Source organism: Callorhinus ursinus, unplaced genomic scaffold (genome assembly GCF_003265705.2).
Source record: "Callorhinus ursinus isolate GAN/ISIS: 27379988/994484 unplaced genomic scaffold, GSC_fseal_2.0 scaffold27, whole genome shotgun sequence".
NCBI classification, from domain to species: Eukaryota; Metazoa; Chordata; class Mammalia; order Carnivora; family Otariidae; genus Callorhinus; species Callorhinus ursinus.
Window position 1 is genome coordinate 15,137,924 of NW_027397089.1, and position 24,132 is coordinate 15,162,055.

Sequence of the window (24,132 nt, forward strand, 5' to 3'; positions counted from 1 at the left end):
TTTAGTAATTTAAATGACAGACACTGAAAAGGAACTCCTATTTGTTTCTCTCAAAAAATGTGGCAGAGTGTTTTGAGTTGTACCTACTTTGCAGGTGGAAGTCTGTAAGATTATCTACTCAGATCATGATGGGTATGAAAGTAGATTCAGAAATAAGAGAAATTCTTGATGTGCAAGGAGAAGAGGTTTTGATCAGAGTGGAAAGTTTCAGAGTTTGACATCTTGGACTTAAGGGGTAATGAAATTTAAAAAGTGATCATGCCCCTAGTTGGGTGAAATCCAGTGATGATTAATTGATTGACATTGAAAAGGGTAATATAAAGAAGTTTCTTCCAAAAATTGGATTTAAGAATTTCAGGCATTTATCTTTTGTTTTTCTGATTGAAAAGCTGGAGCGTACTAATTCCCATAATAAAAAAGAGTGTAAGTCAGTATGCAAGTATATATATTTAATTCAAGTTTAAAAATTTGTTACAGATATACTTAGGTCTTGAATTAATTGATGAGATTTTTTTATTGCTGTATTTCTTGGAAACCACAGTAACAGTGTTGCTGTAACCATAGGTACACAGTTAAAAAATGTGAACACATATTTGATTTAAAAGATATATTAAAATTAAATGTTCTGTTATTATTTTGCATATTGAATTTTAGACAATAAACTGGCACTTTATTAAGGAGAAAATATTCTAAGAAAACAATGAAACACAGTAGAGAATATATTACTATAAAAGACTATTCTTTTTTTTTTTGATGTAGTGTTCCATGATCCATTGTTTGCATATAACACCCAGTGTTCCATTCAATACGTGCCCTCCTTAATACCCATCACCAGGCTAACCCATCCCCCCAGTCCTCCCCTCTAGAACCCTCAGTTTGTTTCTCAAAAACTATTCTTATTTATTTTTCTTGTGTCCTTGGTACACTAAGCTATCTTTGAAAACTAAAATGTCCTGCTCTTGTGATAGAGAGGCCTAGAAGTGGAAAAAGATATAAGTAGTTAATGAACAATGCATTGGTTGATAGAAATGGTCAAATTATACAGTTTCCTAGTGGATACCATTTTTCTTCATTGAGAGGGACACTATAAAGTTGGATGTTAATTGCTCCCACAAATACGGTTTTGCTTTTCACAATAAGCATTAAGACATGTCCTCGGAGCTCTGTGACTTCATCATACACCACCTGAAAAGGGAGAGAATAATTAAAATATAAATCAGATATGCTTAAATGCACCTTTAAAAATATTGCTTTTAATAAAAATATTTAGCTGTTAATATCATTTAGCTTGGAATAGCTAGGTTAATGAAGAATCTTTCATGTCTAACTCTAATTCTGGAAAGCTAAAGATTCAGCTAACATAATGGAGTTTAATGACAGAATATTGCTCTAAGAAGCTTAGAATGTATTCTGATTCCATTAATAATTGTTCATCCCAAATTTAATATGACTGTAAATTATTCTCTAGGAAGAAATTTAAGTACCCATCACCTTTTAACTGTCCTTGAATTTATTGTGCAACATGGGACCTTGAACACTATCTTTCTTTGCTAAAGACTAATGAGGAAAGCAGACCAATCTCCATGATTTCCTTGTTAATTTAGTGCAGTATAACAATATTTCCATCTACATGTGAAGAATTCATTCTGTGCTTACTTTAATTTATTTAAAATGGCTTAATTTTTAATTATGAAAACACATGCTTATTAAATAAAATATGTATGAAACAAAAAAGAAAGGAAAATCTATATTTCTACCACTGGGAGATAATTATAGTTAACATTTCAGTGTTCTTTTTGTTTTACATATATAATTACTTTTTAAGAATCTGAGCTGTAATTTTGCTGTATGTACAGTTTTGTGTCTTGCTCTTTTCTGCTTACTAGTCATGTAATTAGTTTCTAAAAAGGGATCTGTTTAACTGTGTTTTATAATATCCAGGAAGGAAGTCATGGGCATTACCGTCGGGTGCCTACGGTAGTAAAGAAACTTCAGAAGTGTAGTACTATCAAGAAATTAGTTACCCATCATGAAGGGAGGGGGAGAGCTGTGTATAAATCTAACATGGTTGCCAGGGAAACTCCTTAGAACACATTTGGAAAAGGAGTTTCATATGTTGCTACAAACTTGCTTGTTTTTTATAGCCAAGCTACAAGATAGAAAGAAGTGTTCTCTCTATATGCAAAAAAGTAGAGGAAAAGCTTGAGAGGGAAGCCCTTTGAGTCAGTTGGGAGGCCTCCTCAGTGTGTATGGATATGGTTTCTGGTGCATTGCATTTCATTTGTCTACATTTATGAACCTAAAAAGTTATCAATGAAATTCCATTTAAGATCAATCTGACAGCTCTTCTGAACAATGATTTACATAAGGAGTAAATAACAATTTCAGTTAAGGGACATGAGATGCAATAAACTATGTTAATCCAGTCTACCTTGCCTCATGTGACAGTTCCTGGCTACCTCCTCTTCTAGAATCCTACTCTCATTCCAGACAGATTATCTTTTAAGTTTCTTAGGATTGACGATTCAAATTATTCCATTTCATTTATTGAGTTCCCCTGGGATAGTAAAGGATTTTAAGGGTTGCCTTAAAAATCTCAAAACCTTACCACTTTAATTCATCCTCTTTTTTTCTTTATATTTTTTATTGTTATGTTAACCACCATACATTACATCATTAGTTTTTTATGTAGTGTTCTATGATTCATTGTTTGTGCATAACACCCAGTGCTCCACACAGAACGTGCCCTCTTTAATACCCGTCACCAGGCTAACCCATCCTCCCACCCCCCTCCCCTCTAGAACCCTCAGTTTGTTTTTCAGAGTCCATCGTTTCTCATGGTTCATCTCCCCCTCCGATTTACTCCCCTTCATTCTTCCCCTCCTGCTATCTTCTTCTTCTTTTTCTTTTTTTTCTTAACATATATTGCATTATTTGTTTCAGAGGTACAGATCTGTGATTCAACAGTCTTGCACAATTCACAGAGAGTATAGGGATACAGGGTACATACCTCAATATCATAAAAGCCATCTATGAAAAACCTACAGCAAATATCATTCTCAATGGGGAAAAACTGAGAGCTTTCCCCCTAAGGTCAGGAATGCGGCAGGGATGTCCACTCTCACCACTGCTATTCAACATAGTATTAGAAGTCCTAGCCACAGCAATCAGACAACAAAAAGAAATCAAAGGCATCCAAATCGGCAAGGAGGAAGTCAAACTCTCACTCTTTGCAGATGATATGATACTGTATGTGGAAAACCCAAAAGACTCCACCCCAAAACTGCCAGAACTCATACAGGAATTCAGTCAAGTGGCAGAATATAAAATCAATGCACAGAAATCAGTGGCATTCCTATACACCAACAACAAGACAGAAGAGAGACAAATTAAGGAGTCAATCCCATTTACAACTGCACCCAAAACCATAAGATTCCTAGGAATAAATCTAACCAAAGAGGCAAAGGATCTGTACTCAGAAAACTATAAAATACTCAGGAAAGAAATTGAAGAAGACACAAAGAAATGGAAAAACATTCCATGCTCATGAATTGGAAGAACAAACATTGTGAAGATGTCAATGCTACCTAGAGCAATCTACACATTCAATGCAATCCCCATCAAAATACCATCCACTTTTTTCAAAGAAATGGAACAAATTCATCCTCTTTAATAGCAATGGGATGCCCAGTGTGGACTCTGTGAGCCATGTCTCCTTCTGGACTTTTATCTTTCCAAGACTTCAGAGAAAGTTCCTTTTCCTCTTTTCTACAGCGGCTATTTTGAACTGTCTAAACTATCCTCCATTTTCCTCCCCACAACACTTTCAGCAGACAAAGTCATTTATTTTACAGAGCAAATAGATGAAGGGGCCCTCAAAGTGTTACTGTATGTGAAGTAGAAAAATAGAATAACTCTAAGCCTCAGGATTTTGTGAAAGTCTGGCTTAAGAACTCTGTGAATCATATAAATAAGCTCTGAAGATGTAAATTTCTATGACACATAATTTATGTTTATATGAATCTATTGTCAACTATATGTTTTCTCATTTGCATACCGGTGATAATAATATTTGCCTTTTAGCATTGTGGGGAAGAATAAGCGAGATAATGAATGTAAACCTTACTACAAAGCCTGGTGCATATTGAGCACTAGTAAATTATAGCTGAAAAAGATCCATCAAATACACAAAGAAAAACAGCTGTTTCTTGGTATTTTGCATTAGCTGACTGGAGAAAACAGTTCCAGACAGAATTGAATCTCCCTGGTATTTAGCAAGCTGAAATTCTCAAGAAATGATTTTAAGAATTAATCGCCTTTCTGGTTAAAATACAAACATTTGAACTCCAGAGTTTATATTAACTTACGGATTTCTTTCCCTGGGCTTCATTATGCAAAAATTATTTTCTTAAAAGTAACTGAAGTTTTATAAACATGTAGTCATTGCACATCATAGATGATATATGTCTATTTTAATTGCTTTACTGCATCCATAATGTTGTTAAAAAAATTTTAACATCACTCTTTCTTGTGATGAGCACGAGGTGATGTATAAAAGTGTTGAATCACTATATTGTACACCTGAAACTAATACTACTCTGTATGTTAACTAACTGGAATTTAAATGAAAACTTAAAAAAGAAATAAATAAAAAAGAAAAAATAAGCACTCTTTTCTTACTGTGCAATGAACAATTAGTGGGTAATGCTAAAGAAGTACAGAAATGATTATATTTTTTGAGACTTTTTCACCAAATGCTTTACGTATTCTGTCTTCACATGAATAGAATCAAAATGTACAGCTTTTTCAATTTCACTTTATAATACTTTTTACCCATAGACATACACTAAGTCTTCATTGCCTTCTGACAAACACTGAATTTGTAGGTTTGAAATTATTACATCAAACAGAAAAACCTTGTTTAGGGTAATTAATATCTGGTAACTTGTATACAAGCACTCATTGTATGTTATTTGACATGAGGGTATAGTAAATAATTCTAAAGTGTATTTAGTGTATTTAGAATTACTTCATTCTAAAGAAGAACAATAACATGGAAACTGAAATGTGTTGGTGGGAAGGGGAGTGAGGAGGCAGGATAATGAAAAGGAGAGTTCAATATAAGTGAGAAGGGGAGAACTCTGTGGGTGGGGAGAGGGAGGGACAAGAGCATAACTTAGTGGGACCAATATGGGTTTTGGAATCTGGCAGTTCTGGACTTGAAAACTAGTTGCTTTACCCTGATTGAAATGTTTGACATCAGGGCCTCAATGACTTCATTTACAAATAGAATTTTCATCATGTTATGAATATCAAATGAGAGGATGATATAGATAACAATGGCTATGGCTTACTGAGTATCCCATATACTTAGTGCTATGCTAGATAATCATACACACTCTGCAAGATACTTTTTTTTTTTTAAAGATTTTATTTATTTATTTGACAGAGAGATAGAGAGCACAAGTAGGCAGAGTGGCAGGCAGAGGGAGAGGGAGAAGCAGGCTCTCTGCTGAGCAGGGAGCCGGACATGAGGCTCGATCCCAGGACCCTGGGATCATGACCTGAGCCGAAGGCAGCCGCTTAACCGACTGAGCCACCCAGGCGCCCCTGCAAGATACTTTAAGGTATGTAAAACGCATAGAATATTCCTGTTCTAATGTCCTTTCTAATTTCTTCTTTATATTTTATAAGAGAATGACATCTAAGAAAGGAATACAACGTACAAAATATGTTGACTCTAACAATATAATTCTGTTATAAAATAGAATCTGTATTTCTAAAGAATCATTGAAAAAAATGATGGTTTTTAACCAGATGCCAAAGATAATAAAGTGGAAAGAGCAATGACATTGGAGCCAGAATCCTAGCTCTGCTTCTTAAAAGCTGTAGACAGTGCATTCCTACTGCCAGCTCCACCCTACCTTCAGCCCAGTCATGTCTACAACAGGGTTTTGTATATGATAGGGGTTTTCAGGGAGACTGCTGACAAGTCTGTTTGGAATCACTCTGGGAAGTGTCAAATAGACAAGCTTGGCCCTGTATCAAAAAAGTTTAGTATCTGAAGGGTGGATATGAAAGGGACTCTTGGCAGCATCCCTGACTCAGCCTTTCTCCGTCTGGGTATTAGGGAGACAGAGAGAGAGAGAGAGAGAGAGCTATGAATAAAAATGGAAATAATTATTTTCATGAAAAGCTTTGTAAGACATTGGTGATGCAATGTAATATGCCCTTCTTATTCCTTTAAGAGATATATATAAAAAAGGAGAGTGAGGTCATTCTCTCCTACTTCTTAGAACATTGAAGGGCTTTGGCAGTTTGAGAAATCCCAGTCATACTGAGTGGCTGATGCAGCAGTGCTCAGGACGCAAAGCAGGGGAGAAGTTAAAAATAAGTTGGATGCCACACGATAATTTACTGGGCTTCCTAGAAAACACATATACATTGTTGGTGAAATAATTGAGGGGTTTGGCACAGAGATGAAGCCTACATCATAGCAGAATGCAAGAGAAAGTAAAACCAGAGTTAAAACTGGTGTACTTTTGTTCCCCCATTTCATTAAAAAGGATTCTTGTTATATTGATATGGACACAGAACATAATGGGAGAAAAATTAAATTATTGTTGTCTTTTTTTTCTCTTGGCTTTCTAAATTCAACCAGCTTTTCCACCAAACTTGTTTATATGATGCCCATTACTACTAAAAATAGTCACTTATCCACATATTAATTCACATTTCCACTCATTTGGATTATGAATAAATTGAAGGGTACTAGGCATGGACTATGGACTATTGTTTTTGAAACAATTTTTAAAAGTGTTCAAAGTATAAAAGTGTGTGCCCAAGCTTACAAGTGTTGGCTGATGAAGAAAGTATTGCAGTGATTTCTGATCAATGGGCCATGAATGTGGGAGGAGCTAGAATTACTGCAAGTTGTTAGAAAATTTATGGATACAATAAGCATTATAAAATAATCTCCATGCATGTGTATTTGCTAATTTTTAAAAATAATATATGTAGCTTGAAATAAATAAAACACAAGTTTATTTAAACTCTTGAATCATTAGTGGCTTTTTGTCATTATGATCCTCCTGAGATTACAAATGATGAAGCACAACATTAAGTCTGGACAAATTTCATGATATTGATATAGGGGGTCTTGTACTCAAAACATATGGAAACTACTGGCATACAGTTGGGAGGGTATATCTCTAGCTGTTGACATCATGAAAAATAAGAAAATGTCAAAAGATTTTTCCTTACTAAATTATATGTATAAATATATATATAATTTTACATTTTTACACATGCATATGAAGTGTCACTTATAAAACTACCCCAAATATTTAATACCACAAATCTTTTTAGAAACAACTAAGTTTTAAAGATACTAAGAAGATAAGATATTTTCCTCATCCTCAAGAAATTTACAATATACTAGAAGAAAAAAACACGTAGGACTAAGTAAAATATGGTTAAGTGTGGTGTAAGAGTGTAGGAAGAAAGAGTGGTTCACAGAGTCCACATTTGAGGTAAGCTTCAAAGTTGGCAGAGAAGAGCAGAAAGGGTAAAGGGCATGAGCTCCATCTCAGATGTCATAGGGACTATTAAAGGAATGACAAGATGTCTTATGTGACTTGAGAATATGATTAGGTATGAGGACATAAAAGGTCATGAGTGCACAAATATTCCTGACTTATTTTTGACAAAGGACAAAAGACATTTCATTGCATTGCTTTTCCAATAAATGGTGCTGGAGTAATCGGCATTCATGGTAAAAAAAAAAAAAGAACTCCAACCTAAACTTCATATGTTATTCAAAAATTAACTCAAAATGGATAATGGGCTTAAATATAAAATTGTAAAACTATAAAGCATTTAGAAAAAATATAGGAAAACATCTTTAGGACTCAGTGCTAGGTGAAGAGCTCTTAGACTTATAGTCTATAAAAGGAAAATTTGATAAACTATACAAAACCCAAATTAAAAAATTTAATTTGAAAGACCCTGAGAAGAGGATGAAAAGATAAGCCAAAGACAGGTAGAAAGTATTTGCAAACTACTTATCTGACAAAGGACTACTAGCCATAATACATAAAGAACTCTCAAAACTCAGCAGTAAAAATGCAAACTATCCAATAAGCAAATGAGCAAAGACATGAAGAGACATTTCACTAAAGAGGACGGTAAATAAGTACATGACCAGAAGTTCAGCATCATTAGTTATTAGGTAAATACAAATTAAAACCACAATGAGGTATCACACTATACTTTTCAAAAGAACTAAATAATAGTAATAATAACAAACTTGTTACAAATAATAACAAATAATAAATAACAAATAATAAAAATAACAAATAGTGAATAATAACAAATGGCAGAGATTCAGAGAAAATAGATGCATTGGTAGGGGGAGTGTAAAACAGCATAGAAAAAGAGTATGGCAATTTTTTGTAAAACTAAATATGCCAACTGTCATGTATTCCAGGAATTATATCTTGAGTATTTATGTTAGAGAAATTACAACTTACGTTTACACAAAAATCTATAGATCACTGTTCACAACAGGTTTGTTTGCAATAGCCCAAGCCAGAAATAACCCAGATGTCCTTTAATGGGTGAACAGTTAAAGAAAATATCATATTCCATACCACGACTACTATTCAACAGTGAAAAGAAACAAACTATTGATACATGCAGCTATTTGGATGGATTGCTAGGGAGTTATGGTGAGTGAAAAAAGCCCAATTTCAAAATGTTACAAACTGTATGATTCCATTTGTATAACATTTGAAATGACAAAATTATAAAGATGGAGAACAGATTACTAGTAGCCAGTGACTGGGGGTGGAGGTGGGCCTTAGAGGGAGAGGAGTATCTGTGGCTATAATAGGGTAGCACCAGGAATCCTTGTGATGGAACTCTTCTGTACCTTGACTGACTGTGGTGATGGTCACACAAATCTACCCATGTGATACAAATGCATAGAACTAACAGGAATTAAAATAAAAAATGCATAGAACTAAATACGCATGAACACATGTAAAACTAGTGAAATCTCAGTAAGGTCAGTGAGTTGTACCAATGTCAATTTCCTGGTTGTGATACTGTACTGTAGTCATACAGGATGTTAACATTGAGGGAAAGTGGCTAACAATTTTTTTTAAGTGTCTGAAGACAATATTATCCAAGAGATAACTCAGGAAAGTTACTGGGTCACATTTTAAGGGCTATCAGTGTCACATTTAGGATTCTGTACATTGCCAAGTAGTCAGTGAGGAGCCTTTGAAAAAAATTTAAATAGTAGAGAAATAAATATGACTGGTTTTTGAAAGACATCTTAGATAGAAATGTGAATGATTCCACTGAAAACACAAGAGGCAGATAGGAGGCTATTATCTAGTAGCCCAAGTCACAGGGACGTCAAACAAAGAAGCAGCGATGGGGCAGACAGTAGGTGATGGATCCAAGAGGCAGGTGGCTGCACACGTAACAAACTGTTAAACTGACAAAACTTGGGGATTAGTTGGAAAAATGAATGAGAGAGAGGGTGGTGTCATTAGAATGTATCTTTTGAGATGGTAAATAGAGGAGGGAGGCCTGGTTCAAAAGTGTCTAGGAGACATTAAAATGAAGCTCTCTTCAGTAATCAGGCAGAAGCACATGTCAAAAGGTTAGGACCGAAGCCAGAGCTGGAGGAATAAATTCAGATGCAACCTACATAGAGGCGTTAAATGAAAATTTGTAGGTGTATAAGATAATTTTGAGAGCGAACATATCTCGAGGCAATGAGGGTAGATCGTGGAACTCCAGCAAACAGCAATAGTTTTCAGAGGAAGAATGGCAATGAAGGAAATTGAGTGCGTGATTGGAGAAGATGGAAGGGAGTTAAGAAAAGGTCAGACTCAAGCAAAAGGGAGGTGTCAAAAAAATGCCTGCGGCCAGCAGTGCAGCTGTGTAACCGTTCAGGAGAGTAGAGGGCTCATTAGATTAAGCCATTAGCAATCCAGGGATGTCACTCGAAGAAAGCAGCATCAATTAACTTCAGAATCCACACCGCAAAGGATTGAAGGAGGCAAAGGAAGCGATGAAGTGAGAGCAAGAAATGTGAATCACATTTCTTGTGAGTCACTTTTGCAAAAGTTTTTTTTTAAAGATTTTTTATTTATTTATTTGAGAGAGAGAGAGAGATAGACAGACAGAGATGGTGACAGAGATCGAGAGCGAGTGGGGAGGGAGAGGGAGAAGCAGGCTCCCAGCTGAGCAGGGAGCTGGACACGGGACTCCATCCCAGGACCCTGGGATCATGACCTGAGCTGAAGGCAGATGCTTAACCGACTGAGCCACCCAGGTGCCCAACTTTTGCAAAAGGCTGGGGGTGCTAGGGAGGGAAAGAAAATATGGATGCTTTAGAAAGGCTGAGTTGAGGAGTTTGTTTCTCTGTTTTTTTTTTTTTAAGATTACTGACCTAAGGATGCAGTGGATGAGACAACCTTATGAAAGGCAAACAGATAATCATCTGAAGAAGAGATGGGAAGGGATGGAATCAAGAGAATAATGTAGGGTTGGCCTCAGAAAGAAGTAGGGGATTGGATATTCAAATTGTGAGATACAAATGAATTAGAGAGCTACATGTAAGTTAATTTAATTTGTGCTTTGTACTTGTTTATTTTCTTTTGTTTTTCAAAGGAGATTTTATGAAGTTTATTGTTATACACAGGATAGACTATGATAAAGTTATTCAGTAAGGAAGATCAGGTAAAGGAAAATAAGGTTAGAGAAAATAAGATGAAGTCAGGGATAATGTTAGGCAAAAAAAAAAAAAAGAAAAGAAAAGAAAAATCCATCCTGGGCTCTTGCTGGAGGCTTGCCACAACTTGAAAATTGGTTTGTAAGTGCTTTGAAAGCAGAATCCGTATTTTCCAGTTCCCATAGCATCTAGAACAGTGATCAGCACATAGTGGCTATTTTGTAAAATGCCTTCCCTTTATGGAATAATGCTGCCAATTACTGCAAATTTTCCATATTTGGTTGTTAAGCTAAAAAATGGTAAGAAAAAATACAAAGTGACTGGACAAGAGATGGATCATACTTACAATTTCATTATAAGTGGGGTCGGTACATTTTGGAACAGATTTCGTTTTCCTCCTACGAACTTCACTGGGATATGGTAAAAGATAAAATTCAACATGTGCACTGGGCACAGAGCCATCTGGGAGATGCTGCAAAGGAAAATGGTTATAAATATTAATGCGTGTTGCTATCAAAGAAAACAAATACGTAGCTACTAAATATCAAGACCAAAGGTAGGATCAAAATTTATTACAGTACTGTTTATCAGAAAATAAGAGAACAATCAGAAGAAATACATCATTGCTTAAAAATATTCCCAAAGCACAGTGTAAAAGAGTAAAATTGTCCGTTTTAAATTAAGTGTTGTGTCAGAGAACTATATTTAAAAGCCTATTAAATATAATTTACTTTAGTTTTTTTACAGTAAAAAGTACATTGCATTTTTGACAGAAATGGTCAAGAGATGAATATAAGCCATAGGCAGAAACAGGATATTGTCCACCACTTGAAAATAAAAAAATGCAAGTTTAACACATAAAATAAAATGTAGCATTTAATGAAATGTATATGCATATTACATAATATGACATTTAAGGCAGAATTTAATTAGAGTATCAGTGAGACTTGCAACTTTAAATACTTACAAGATTTTAAGATAGTTATGATAATTTTATTATCTAAATTACCCTAAAATATATTGGATAATCCTTCTCAAACTATGTTCTATGGAGCCTCCAAAGTTGCCTAAAATGCTGCCTGACGGGTAGATCAATGTTGTCAAATGGCTAGATCTTTGGACCCCCTCTCCCCAGCTGTCCTCTCCCCAACTACGTCCCATCCCTGCTTCCCCATTCTGGCTTCAGAAATTCTCTCCTTCTTTTCCACCTTTCCTTATTATGAATATTTTTCTTTCTTTTTGTTTAAAGATTTTATTTATTTATTTGACAGAGAGAAAGAGAGAGAGAGCACAAACAGGGGGCAGGGCAGAAGGAGAGGGAGAAGCAGACTCCCTGCTGAGTAGGGAGCCTAACTCAGGGCTCAATCCCAGGACCCTGGGACCACAACCTGAGCCAAAGGCAGATGCTTAACCGCCTGAGTCACCCAGGCGTCACTGGATATTTTTATTTCTTAATATTCATTTGAGGAATAAGTCCACTGTTGCAAAAATTTGGAAGCCACCGCACTTCAAAGAAATGTGTTTCACCTTTGTCATCTTGACCAAATGGAGAGTAAATCATACTAAAACTCTGAATATCTAGTTTGATAAAAAAATAAATGTTTGTATAATTTATATTCAAAGAGGATGACTTAAAAGTCAAACTTGAGGAATTAAATGTTTATTTTGTTGACTACATTCTAACTATTAAATCGGTAATTTTCAACAAATACATTTCAGTCTTCCGAATCACAGGGACATTTACATGTGAACATCCAGTGCCACCCCCAATGTCATTAGCTTTAAATTTGTATCCTTCTTTGACACCCAAAAAGGCATAGTGGAAAGTAAGAAAATATGATATATATTATTATAGTACTAATTTTTACTCAGTTCTAATTTACATAGTAAAAATTACATTAGGAAAAATTGGCTCTTTATTATTACTCACAAATTAGATGCAATGCATCTGGACACATCATATGTCAAATGCTAAGATTGTCAAAACTGCTGCTTTAGATAGAGCTCAAGGTCTCCTCCCCCACCTGAAACCCTCCTCCAAGACAAAATGCTCCGTGTCTCAAATGTATCAACGGCATAATGGAATCTTCAGTGACAGAGAAAGACATTGTTATTAATATTTGAGAGAGTGCTTTTGTTTTGTTTGATTTGTTTTGGTTTAGTTTGGCTTGGGGAGAAGGATGAAGGGAGTATAATGTTTTGCTCTGTGTAATTCTGTCTTGTCTGCCATGGTATTGAGGGTACCATACCTATAATCACTGTATGCTCCAACTTAGTGGTTAGAATCATGGTTCTGAAAATGGACTTTTTGATTGCGATCTGGGCCCCCAAATTTGCCAGCTATGTGGCTTTTGGCAGGTATCTTAATTTTTTAGTGGATCTGTTTCCTAACCTATAAAGGCGGATAAAGGTAATATATGCCTTACAGCATTCAAAAGATTAAATACACCATGTAATGTGAGGACAATGCGTGAAATAGAGTAAGACTTAAAACATGTTTGATACTATTCTTATTTTCTATAAATTAAATTTAAATTGAACATAAATATACTATATACACTGATTGGACAAGATATCCCTAATGTATTAGGACATCTACGAGCAGGGTTTCTTAACCATGGCACTATCAACATTTGGTGCCACATAATCTTTTGTCGTAAGGGGCTGTTCTACACATTGCAAATATTTTAACACCATCACTGACCTCTACCCACCAAATTCCAATAGCAACATCTTACCAGTTGTGACAACCAAAAATATCTCCAGACATTGCTAAATATCATTTGGGGGAAAAATTCACCTTAATTGAGAACCATTTAAATGACTCCCAAATAAAGAATCTCTAGTTCATCCTTTGAATCCCAGCCCAGTGACCTGTGACTATTTCCACCTGAATATCTTTTTGGCATCCTTACATAAAATCTAACCAAAATCTATCTTCTATCCTTCCTTATCACTCCAAAATAAAATTTTCCAACTTGTTCAAACTATATTAAATCATACTGTATGTTTTCTCTAGTGTCTCCCTTGTCACTGATTCTCAAATCCAAGTTAGTACTTAGATCAATATCCTCCCTGTTTGCCCCAGTTCATCTGCCACCACAGGTCTTCATTTCCTAACTTATTGTAACTGGATTTTAATGACTTTTTATGCCATAGTCTTCCCACTTCTTTCTTTCATTCATTCCATAGATCACCCTTGTACTTAACCTTCCTATAAAGCTGCTTTGATCCTGTCACTTTCCCCACTGCCTAAAGAATAAACTCCCAATCACAGACGGAGAAAGATATTTTGCATTATCAGCCTTCATCAGGCATTTAGCAACTACAGGGTTGGATTTCTGTTTCTAAGTTAATGTCCTTGACAAAGTCCTTGAATATCTTAGAGTTTTTAGAATAATAGAACACCACAGATTTCAATTCAAAATCAGGGGTGCATTAGATCTGAGCAGCAGTGGGCTTAGTCTGTCCTTAACAGCTTTCAATGCAGACTATTGATTTCTCAGGTCTTTTAGAGATTTTTTGTTTTGTTTTGTTTTTTTCCAAAGCAGCTGTCTTATCAATGTTATTTTTTTTCTTTCTTACTTTCACCATATCCTGTTTCTTAAAGATCATAGCTCAGTATAAAAAAACTCTAGCTGTCTTCTTATCAATACTTCTCATTTCATCCCCTGCCCTTATGTTTATGTGAATTAAATTTAACTTTAAAGTGATTAAATAACCTATACCTGTCTAGATGTCTTAACCTAGGATTTTTACTCTGTTTGCATTTTAGATCTTCACAAAGATTTAACACTTTGACCTGAGGAATCATAAGGCTTGGAGATACTGAATTCTTAGTCTGATGCTCAATCTAGAATTCTTAGTCTGATGCTCAATCTAAACAATAAGTTTCCTTGTATCACCCAGATGTTTTCCTTATTCACAGTGGATTGAAGTCAAACAGTGCTACTACTTTCTTCTAGAATTCTGGCTAATATTTTTACTATGCTCAAAAGACGACATGAAGTCATCCAAACTTCATTTTTGTTGCTCATCCTAACTCTGAATCCTAGATTTCTCTGGTAAAATGTTTCTCATTTTTTATATTTTTAGAAGTTTTATATATGTTAGCTCCCTTATGAGCTTAGAAATTCTTTCAAAGGAAAATCCACGTCTTGATATTTTACACTTCCCTCCCCTCACATTCCCTTTGGGCTTTGGCTCCATTCGTGACTCACTACTCTATTACCCTAACCCCACCCTCAGTTCCTTTGTCCTGATCTTTCAACGGGCCTCTGAATCTCCAGTGAAAAATTAAATCCTCCCTTGAGATTGGGCTTCCCTTTACCGTATTCTTTTCTTCCCTTTGGTAGTTCTGCCTTTCTTTCACGACATTCCTTTCTTTCCTAGAAATCCTATTCCTAACACAGTGCTTGGCATACAGTGAATACTAAATAAATGGTTATCAAATGGCTGAATGGATGAGCTATCCATTTATAACACCTAGCTCTTTGAAAGTACTCCATGGCTATTTGTCGAATCAATATCTATCATGCAATATAAAAACTAAAAGTGTTCTTAACTTACTAAGGTGAAAGTGGATGTGTCTTGGGGTCTGTTCCCAAGGTTTGCCCTAGGTGTTTACCCTGAACACTTGCTGTTTGATGGCATCTCTCTGCAGATAGAACAGATCTTCACATGTATTTTGTTCGGTTTCATGGCTGATCAGGAGTATTTGTGTCAAGGCCTGCTTATTATGTCTGATATCTCAGTAGTCCACTTCTAAAACTTTGATTTTATCTTATCTCTCAGCTACTAAACAATAGATGCTTACTTCCTTTCTTTACCCCTTTCTGCCTGCAACTGGAGCTAGACTGGATTTGTAAAGTAATTGCTTGTAATCAGTCTCAAACTAATCCTTAGTTGCCATCCTCACATTCCCCTGAAGACTTGGTCTCTGATTGCTGTCCTCCTTTCATGACACCTTGTCCAGTCTTCTGTGATAGTCCTCCCCACCTCTCTGGACTGTTTCCACTTACCTCCTTTAAAAAAAAAATCTCCTTAACAAAAATACAACAGGTTATTTAAATCTCCTAGGAGCTAGCAATGATCTGACAATTTCTTGGAGGCCTAATAGATGGTGGTGTGTGAACTAAAATCATTTTTCCCCCATGCCTTATGCAGTTTCCCCCTCTGTGCAACCCTTTGGGGAGTACATGAAAGAAACAGAAACAGGTACATTCAATTTAATTAGAGTGTGCCTACTGGGGACCTTTGGGTGGACGCAAGGTGCTGGATCCACATTTGCACCAAGCATTCCCTACAGAGGAAATAAATATGTCTCATACATATGTGCTACTATTTTTTCAAATATATGTAGGTGCTTTTGATAACAAAATTTTAATATTTTAAAAGCACTAACTGAATTTATAGTAGTTTAAAAATTGTTTCATATTTCTTAAATTTATCAGATTTTTAGAAAACTTTTTTAAAGTTTAGAAAGAGGTCCCTCTAATTGAAAAGGTTGGAATTGAAGGCCTTAGCATATTCCTAGCATCACTGATGCAGACACTTCTTCTTCAACTAAGAATGAAATATAGGAGATTCTTATCTTGGTTATTGTTTTGGGTATAAAAATTAAAATGCATATATGTGTATTAGTAAATCATTATTCACAATGCTGACTTCTTAACGGTATTGTTTTAGGTGTATAAATAATTAAATATGCTAATTCTGCCTTCCTTTCTTGCCCCACATTGCACATAGAGTTTTAAATCAATGCTACTTCTGTTGTTTTTGTGGTCAATGAATAAAACCATATTGAAAAAACTGGTTAATTTATCAAAATTAAGAAAAAAAGAGTAACCAGTAGCATGTTGCTATAAAAACAAAGCACAATGTAAACTGTTTATAAAGTAAATAAAACCATTTCACATTGCAGGGTAGGCCAGCAACCCTTTTAGTATTTTCATATGAGTTTATGAAGAAGATACTTATTTTTCATATACAGCAATAATAATAATAATGATAGCTATCACATAGAGTATTTACTTAAAGCACTATCTTAAAATAACCATTGAGCCAGTATTATATTGTCTTTATTTTATTGAAAAGGTTTTATTACAACTTGTGCTCTTAAATACTACCCTGTATTGACCCTCTACAGAGAATGCAAGGGAAATGACCATATTCAAATTAAGAGCACTTCTAGATCAAGTTTTATCAGAAATATGATGAAGATAGATGGTTTAAAAATAACTTCTGTAGATTAATTCAAAGCTTAATTGTATTTAATAGGTTCTTATCTTTTTGATGAATAATTTATGAGAATTTCCCATCAAGTTTTTATTTTAACTTAAATGTTTCCAATCATATGATAAGATAGGCTTTGGTAGAAATCAACTGCTAATGATTAAAATATGATAGTGCTATCAAAACCTGAGGTCTAGGCCAGAAGCAAAATAACAATAAAAAAGCATTTTCCTCATCTATGTGCCTGTCAAATTGCAGTTCTGAAACTCAGGCTAGCTACCATGAAGAGGGTCTTTTTATAAAATGACAATGTACAATAAAATTACAGAAGTACAACAAAAGTGCTTATGATATATAGTTTGCTCAGTGCTTCAGTTAAAGAAATGATGGAATGTTTCCAACCTTTCTGTGTATGTTTGTTAATACAGAATGGGATGATTTCAGGTCCTCATGAATTAAATTAAGATGGTTTTCTGCTTCATTTCACACCAATTAAGCCTTTAATTGAATTTTTGTCACTAATAGGTGATTTTCAGTAATTTTTTAAAACAATCAATTAAAAAATCACACCACCATGTGTCTAACGCTTTGGATGATCTATGAGAGGTCACAGAAGAGTTGCTGCAACCATTTCTACTTTCAAAGAAATAACAAACTCATGGGCATGATCATCTTATTACATACATATTAAAAATTTTTAATCCTCAACTTGATGCAGTTAACAACTAGATAGAAGTCACAGTCTAATAGATTGAATTCTTATATTTTCTGACTCAATACATAGGAATTGAATTGCTTCTAAAGATCCAGAGTTTTAATTAGAGCTCCAGACTTTGCTACTGAAGTGTCTTGTGAAGTTCTGCAAGCTTTTCCATTTCTCAGTCTTAACAACATGTACGAAGTAAGGCTTTAAACCTCATTTATTTTTTACAATCTACTCGATAGAAAACACTGAAGAATTGTTTGAGTTAAGTGTTATTAAACCTTTTTTTAACAGTTGCACTGAAGCACTCTGAATGATTTCAAATCCTCTGACTCTTAGCTTCTATCCCCAAATGCTAAGAAAACTGTACAAATAAAAGACAGACTACATTTTGTTAATGATTGTTGAGGAATTGTGAAGAACAGATGAAATACTGAAAGATTAGATTTATGATGTTATTATAGTGGATAGTATTGAAGATTTTTTTGCAAAAAACCCAGAAACTAGTAATTCAGAGGTAAAGTATGAGTTTTCTACCTATATACCTCAAATATTTGCCTTGATTCTGTCCTACTAAACAGTTTTATCACGATTTAAATAAAGATACAGATATGAGATGTACAGCTGTCAATAATCTGAGTGTTATGGCCAATATGCTTGTTCACGTAATCAGGGCTGAGATGTGAAGATCTAGAACGATGAACCATATCTAACAAGGTTAGATACAATAGACTCAGTGCCAAGTTCTTCTTTTGGGTCTGAAAAACTCATTCTGCAAATCTAGGATGTGAAACACTTGGCTTAGGAATAGCATTTGGGAGAACTTTAAGAAGTTATATGTGATTATAAGTGCAATATATCTATGACCAAGAGATTGCTAGGTACAACTCTAGTATGGTCATCTGTCTGCCATCTATCTATCTATCATCTATTTATCTATCTATTATCTATCATCTATCTAATCTATCATCTATCATCTATGTGTATATCATCTATCTATATCAAATATACTTTAAATGTAAAGAGATGAAAGGTTAAAGGTAAAAGGATGGAAAATGTATACCATGCTAACATGAATCAAAGGAAAACTGGAAAATTTATATAAATATCTGACAAAGCATATTTGACAGCAAAAAATATTACCATGAATAAAGAAGTTCATTTCATAATGATAAAGGGGCCAATTAATCAAGAGAACATAATAATCTTAAATGTTCATATAACATTATATAAATTCACTATTATAATTAAAGATTTTAACACCCTTCTCTTAATAATTCATAGAACTAGCATACAGAAAATCAGTAAGGCTATAGAAGACAAAAATAAGGTGAAATGAGTGTTTTATAGGCAGCATATAATTGGGTCATTTTTTTTTTCCATCCAGCCACTCCATGCCTTTTGATTGAGAATTCAATCCATTTACATGTAGAGTAATTATTGATAGCTAAGGACTTCACTAATGTCATCTTATTAATTGTTTTCTGGTTATTTTTTAGTTCCCTTGCCCTTTTCTTCCTCTCTTGCTGCCTTCTTTTGTGAACTGATGATTTTTTTTTAGTGCTATGCTGTGATTTCCTTTCCCTTTATCCTTCGTGAACTTACTGCAGGTTTTTGCTTTGTGGTTACCATGGAGCTTACATAAAACATCTTACGTATAGGGTACCTGGGTGGTGCAGTCGATTGGGAGTCTGACTCTTGATTTCAGCTCAGGCCATGATCTTAGGGTGGTGGAATTGAGCCCTGTGTCCAGCTCATGGGGGACACTGCTTAAGCCTTTCTCTTCCTCTCTCTCTGCCCCTTCCCCCCCTCAAAGAAATAAATCTTAAAAAAAACTTAGGTATAATAGTCTACTTATCCTGATAAATTTATTTCAATCACATACAAAAACTCTACCCTTTATTCCCTCATCTTTTGTTTTTGAAGTCACAATTTACCCCTTTTTATAGTGTTTATTCATTAACAAATTATTGTAGCTATAGTTATTTATCTACTTATTTTATTTTTTATTTTTTAAAAGATTTTTATTTAGGGGTGCCTGGGTGGCTCAGTCAGTTAAGTGTCTGGCTTCGGCTCAGGTCATGATCCTGGGGCCCTGAAATCGAGGCCTGCATTGGGCTCCCTGCTCAGTGGGGAGCCTGCTTCTCCCTCTTCCTCTGCCTTCCACTCCCTCTACTGGTGCTTGCTCTCTTTCTGTCAAATAAATAAATAAAAATCTTTTTTTAAAAGATTTTATTTATTTATTTTATTTGACATAGAGTGAGAGAGAGACACATCACAAGTAGGCAGAGCAGCAGGCAGAGGGAGAGGGAGAAGCACTCCACTGAGCAGGGAGCCTGATGCAGGGATCGATCCCAGGGCCCTGGGATCATGACCTGAGCCAAAACCAGACGCTTAACTGACTGAGCCACCCAGGTACCCCAGTTATTTATTTATTTTTTTAAGATTTTATTTATTTATTTGAGAGAGAGAGAAAGCGAGCATGAGAGGGGAGGAGGGGCAGAGGAAGAGGGAGAAACAGAATCCGTGCTAAGCAGGGAGCCCTACATGGAACTCCTTCCCAGGACCCTGGGATCATGACCAGAGCCAAACGCAGACACCTAACCTAATGAGCCACCAAGGCACCCTGCAGCTGTAGTTATTTTTCTTTTCTATTTTTTAAAATTTTAGTGTGTTATGTTAATCACCATACATTACATCATTAGTTTTTGATGTAGTGTTCCATGATTCATTGTTTGTGTATAACACCAGGGGTTCCATTCAATACGTGCCCTCTTTAATACCCATCACCAGGCTAACCCATCCCCTCACCACCCTCCCCTCTAGAACCCTCAGTTTGTTTCTCAGAGTCCATAGTCTCTCATGGTTCATCTCCCACTCTGACTCCCCCACCTTTCATTTTACCCTTCCTACTATCTTCTTTTTTTTTTTTTAACATATAATGTATTATTTGTTTCAGAGGTATAGGTCTGTGATTCAACAGTCTTACACAAATCACAGTGCTCACCATAGCACATACCCTCCCCAGTGTCTATCACCCAGCCACCTCATCCTTCCCACCCCCCACCACTCCAGCAACCCTCAGTTTGTTTCCTGAGATTAAGAATTCCTCATATCAGTGAGATCATATGATACATGTTTTTCTCTGATTGACTTATTTCACTCAGCATAATACCCTTCAGTGCCATCCACGTCATTGTAAATGGCAAGATTTCATTCCTTTTGATGGCTGCATAATATTCCATTGTATATATATACCACTTCTTTATCCATTCATCTGTCGATGGACATCTTGGCTCTTTCCACAGTTTGGCTATTGTGGACATTGCTGCTATAAACATCGGGGTGCATGTACCCCTTCAGATCCCTACATTTGTATCTTTGGGGTAAATACCCAGTAGTGCAATTGCTGGGTCATATGGGAGGAACCTCCATACTGTTTTCCAGAGTGGCTGCCTAGCTTGCATTTCCACCAAGTGTAAGTGGGTTCCCCTTTCTCTGCATCCCCACCAACATCTGTCATTTCCTGACTTGTTAATTTTAGTCATTCCGACTAAAAAACCTCATTGAGGTTTTGATTTGGATTTTCCTGATGCTGAGTGATGTTGAGCACTTTTTCATGTGTCTGTTGGCCATTTGGATGTCTTCTTTGGAAAAATGCCTGTTCATGTCTTCTGCCCATTTCTTGATTGGATTATTTGTTCTTTGGGTGTTGAATTTGATAAGTTCCTTATAGATTTTGGACACTAGCCCTTTATCTAATATATCATTTGCAAATACCTTCTCAGATTCTGTCAGTTGTCTTTTGGTTTTGTTGACTGTTTCTTTTGCTGTTCAAAACTTTTTATTGTGATGAAGTTCCAATAGTTCATTTTTGCCCTTGCTTCCCTTGCCTTTAGCGATGTTTCTAGGAAGAAGTTGCTGCGGCTGAAGTCAAAGAGGTTGCTCCCTGTGTTCTCCTTTAGGATTTTGATGGACTCCTGTCTCACACTGAGGTCTTTCAATCATTTTGAGTCTATTTTTGTGGGTGGTGTGAGGAAATGGTCCTGTTTCATTCTGCATATGGCTGTCGAATTTTCCCAACACCATTTGTTGAAGAGACTGTCTTCGTTCCACTGGACATTCTTTCCTGCTTTGTCGAAGATTAGTTGACCATAGAGTGGAGGGTCCATTTCTGGGCTCTCGATTCTGTTCCATTGATCTATGTGTCTGTTTTTGTGCTAGTACCACACTGTCCTGATGATGACAGCTTTGTAATAGAGCTGGAAGTCCGGAATTGTGATGCCACCAGCTTTGCTTTTCTTTTTCAACATTCCTCTGGCTATTCGGGGGCTTTTCTTGTTCCATACAAATTTTAGGATTATTTATTCCATTTCTTTGAAAAAAGTGGATGGTATTTTGATGGGGATTGCATTAAATGTGTAGATTGCTCGAGGTAGCATTGACATCTTCACAATATTTGTTCTTCCAATCCACACAAGCATGGAATGTTTGTCTATTTCTTTGTGTCTTCCTCAATTTCTTTCATGAGTATTTTATAGTTTTCTGAGTACAGATTCTTTGCCCCTTTGGTTAGATTTATTCCTAGGTATCTTATGGTTTTGGGTGCAATTGTAAATGGGATCAACTCCTTCATTTTCTTTACTCTGTCTTGTTGTTGTTGTATAGGAATGCCACTGATTTCTGTGCATTGATTTTATATCCTGCCACTTTACCAAATTCCTGTATGAGTTCTAGCAGTTTGGGGGTGGAGCCTTTTGGGTTTTCCACATACAGTATCATATCATCTGCAAAGAGTGAGAGTTTGACTTCCTCTTTGCCAATTAGGGTGCCTTTTATTTCTTTTTGTTGTCTCATTGCTGTAGCTAGGACTTCTAATACTATGTTGAATAGCAGTGGTGAGAGTGGACCTCCCTGCCACATTCCTGACCTTAGGGGGAAAGCTATCAGCTTTTCCCCATTGAGAATATTATTCACTGTGGGTTTTTCATAGATGGCTTTTATGATATTGAGGTATGTACCCTCTATCCCTATACTCCGAAGAATTTTGATCAAGAAAAGATGCTATACTTTGTCAAATGTTTTTCTGCATCTATTGAGATGATCGTATGGTTCTTGTTCTTTCTTTTCCTAATGTATTGTATCACGTTGATTGATTTGCGGATGTTGAACCAACCTTGCAGCCCAGGGATAAATCCCACTGGGTTGTAGTGAATAATCCTTTTAATGTACTGTTGGATCTATTGGCTAGTATTTTGGTGAGAATTCTTGCATCCATGTTCATCAGGGATATTAGTCTCTAATTCTCCTTTTTGTTGGGGTCTTTGTCTGGTTTGGGGATCAAGGTAATGGTGGCCTCATAAAAACGAGTTTGGAAGTTTTCCTTCCATTTCTATTTTTTGGAGCAGTTTCAGAAGAATAGGTATTAATTCTTCTTGAAATGTTTGGTAGAATTCCCCTGGGAAGCCATCTGGCCCTGGGCTTTTGTTTTTAGGGAGATTTTTGATGACTGCTTCAATTTCCTTCGTGGTTATAGGTCTGTTCAGGTTTTCTATTTCTTCCTGGTTCAGTTTTGGTAGTTGATACATCTCTAGGAATGCATCCATTTCTTCCAGATTATCAAATTTCCTGCCATAGAGTTGCTCATAATATGTTCTTATAATTGTTTCTATTTCTTTGATGTTAGTTGTTATCTCTCCCCTCTCATTCATGATTTCATTCATTTGGGTCATTTCTCTTTTCTTTTTGATAAGTCTGGCCAGGGGTTTATGAATCTTCTAAATTCTTTCAAGGAATCAGCTCCTAGTTTCGTTGATCTGTACTACTGCTCTTTTTGTTTCTATTTCATTGATTTCTGCTCTGATCTTTATTATTTCTCTTGTCCTGCTGGGTTTAGGCTTGATTTGCTGTTCTTTCTCCAGCTCCTTTAGGTGTAGGGTTAGGTTGTGTATTTGAGACCTTTCTTGTTTCTTGAGAAAGGCTTGTATTGCTATATACTTTCCTCTTAGGACTGCCTTTGCTGCATCCCGAAGATTTTGAACAGTTGTGTTTTCATTTTCATTGGTTTCCACGAATTTTTGAAATTCTTCTTTAATTTTCTGGTTGACCCATTCATTCGCTAGTAGGATGCTCTTTAACCTCCATGTATTTGAGTTCTTTCCAACTTTCCTCTTGTGATTGAGTTGTAGTTTCAAAGCACTATGGTCCGAAAATATGCAGGGAATGATCCCAGTCTTTTGGTACTGGTTGAGACCTGATTTGTGACCTAAGATGTGATCTATTTTGGAGAATGTTCCATGGGCACTAGAGAAGAATGTGTATTCTTTTGCTTTGGGATGGAATGTTCTGAATATGTCTGTGAAGTCCATTTGTTCCAGTGTGTCATTTAAAGTCTTTATTTCCTTAATTGACCTTTTGCTTAGATGATCTGTCCATTTCAGTCAGG

General features: G+C 35.7%; 1 protein-coding gene across 1 annotated transcript in view; it reads right to left on the reverse strand.

Annotated features, from left to right (window-relative positions):
• Positions 1-434: 434 nt before the first annotated feature.
• PIK3C2G (phosphatidylinositol-4-phosphate 3-kinase catalytic subunit type 2 gamma) overlaps positions 435-24,132 on the reverse strand; it is a 364,908-nt gene continuing 341,210 nt past the window's right edge. The window contains exons 32-33 of the mRNA XM_025879676.2: positions 11,097-11,222; positions 435-1,185 (exon numbers count right to left, since the gene is read on the reverse strand). Of these exons, the coding sequence (XP_025735461.1) occupies positions 1,033-1,185; positions 11,097-11,222 (279 nt within the window). The 3' untranslated portion in view covers positions 435-1,032. The remainder of the gene's footprint in view (positions 1,186-11,096; positions 11,223-24,132) is intronic.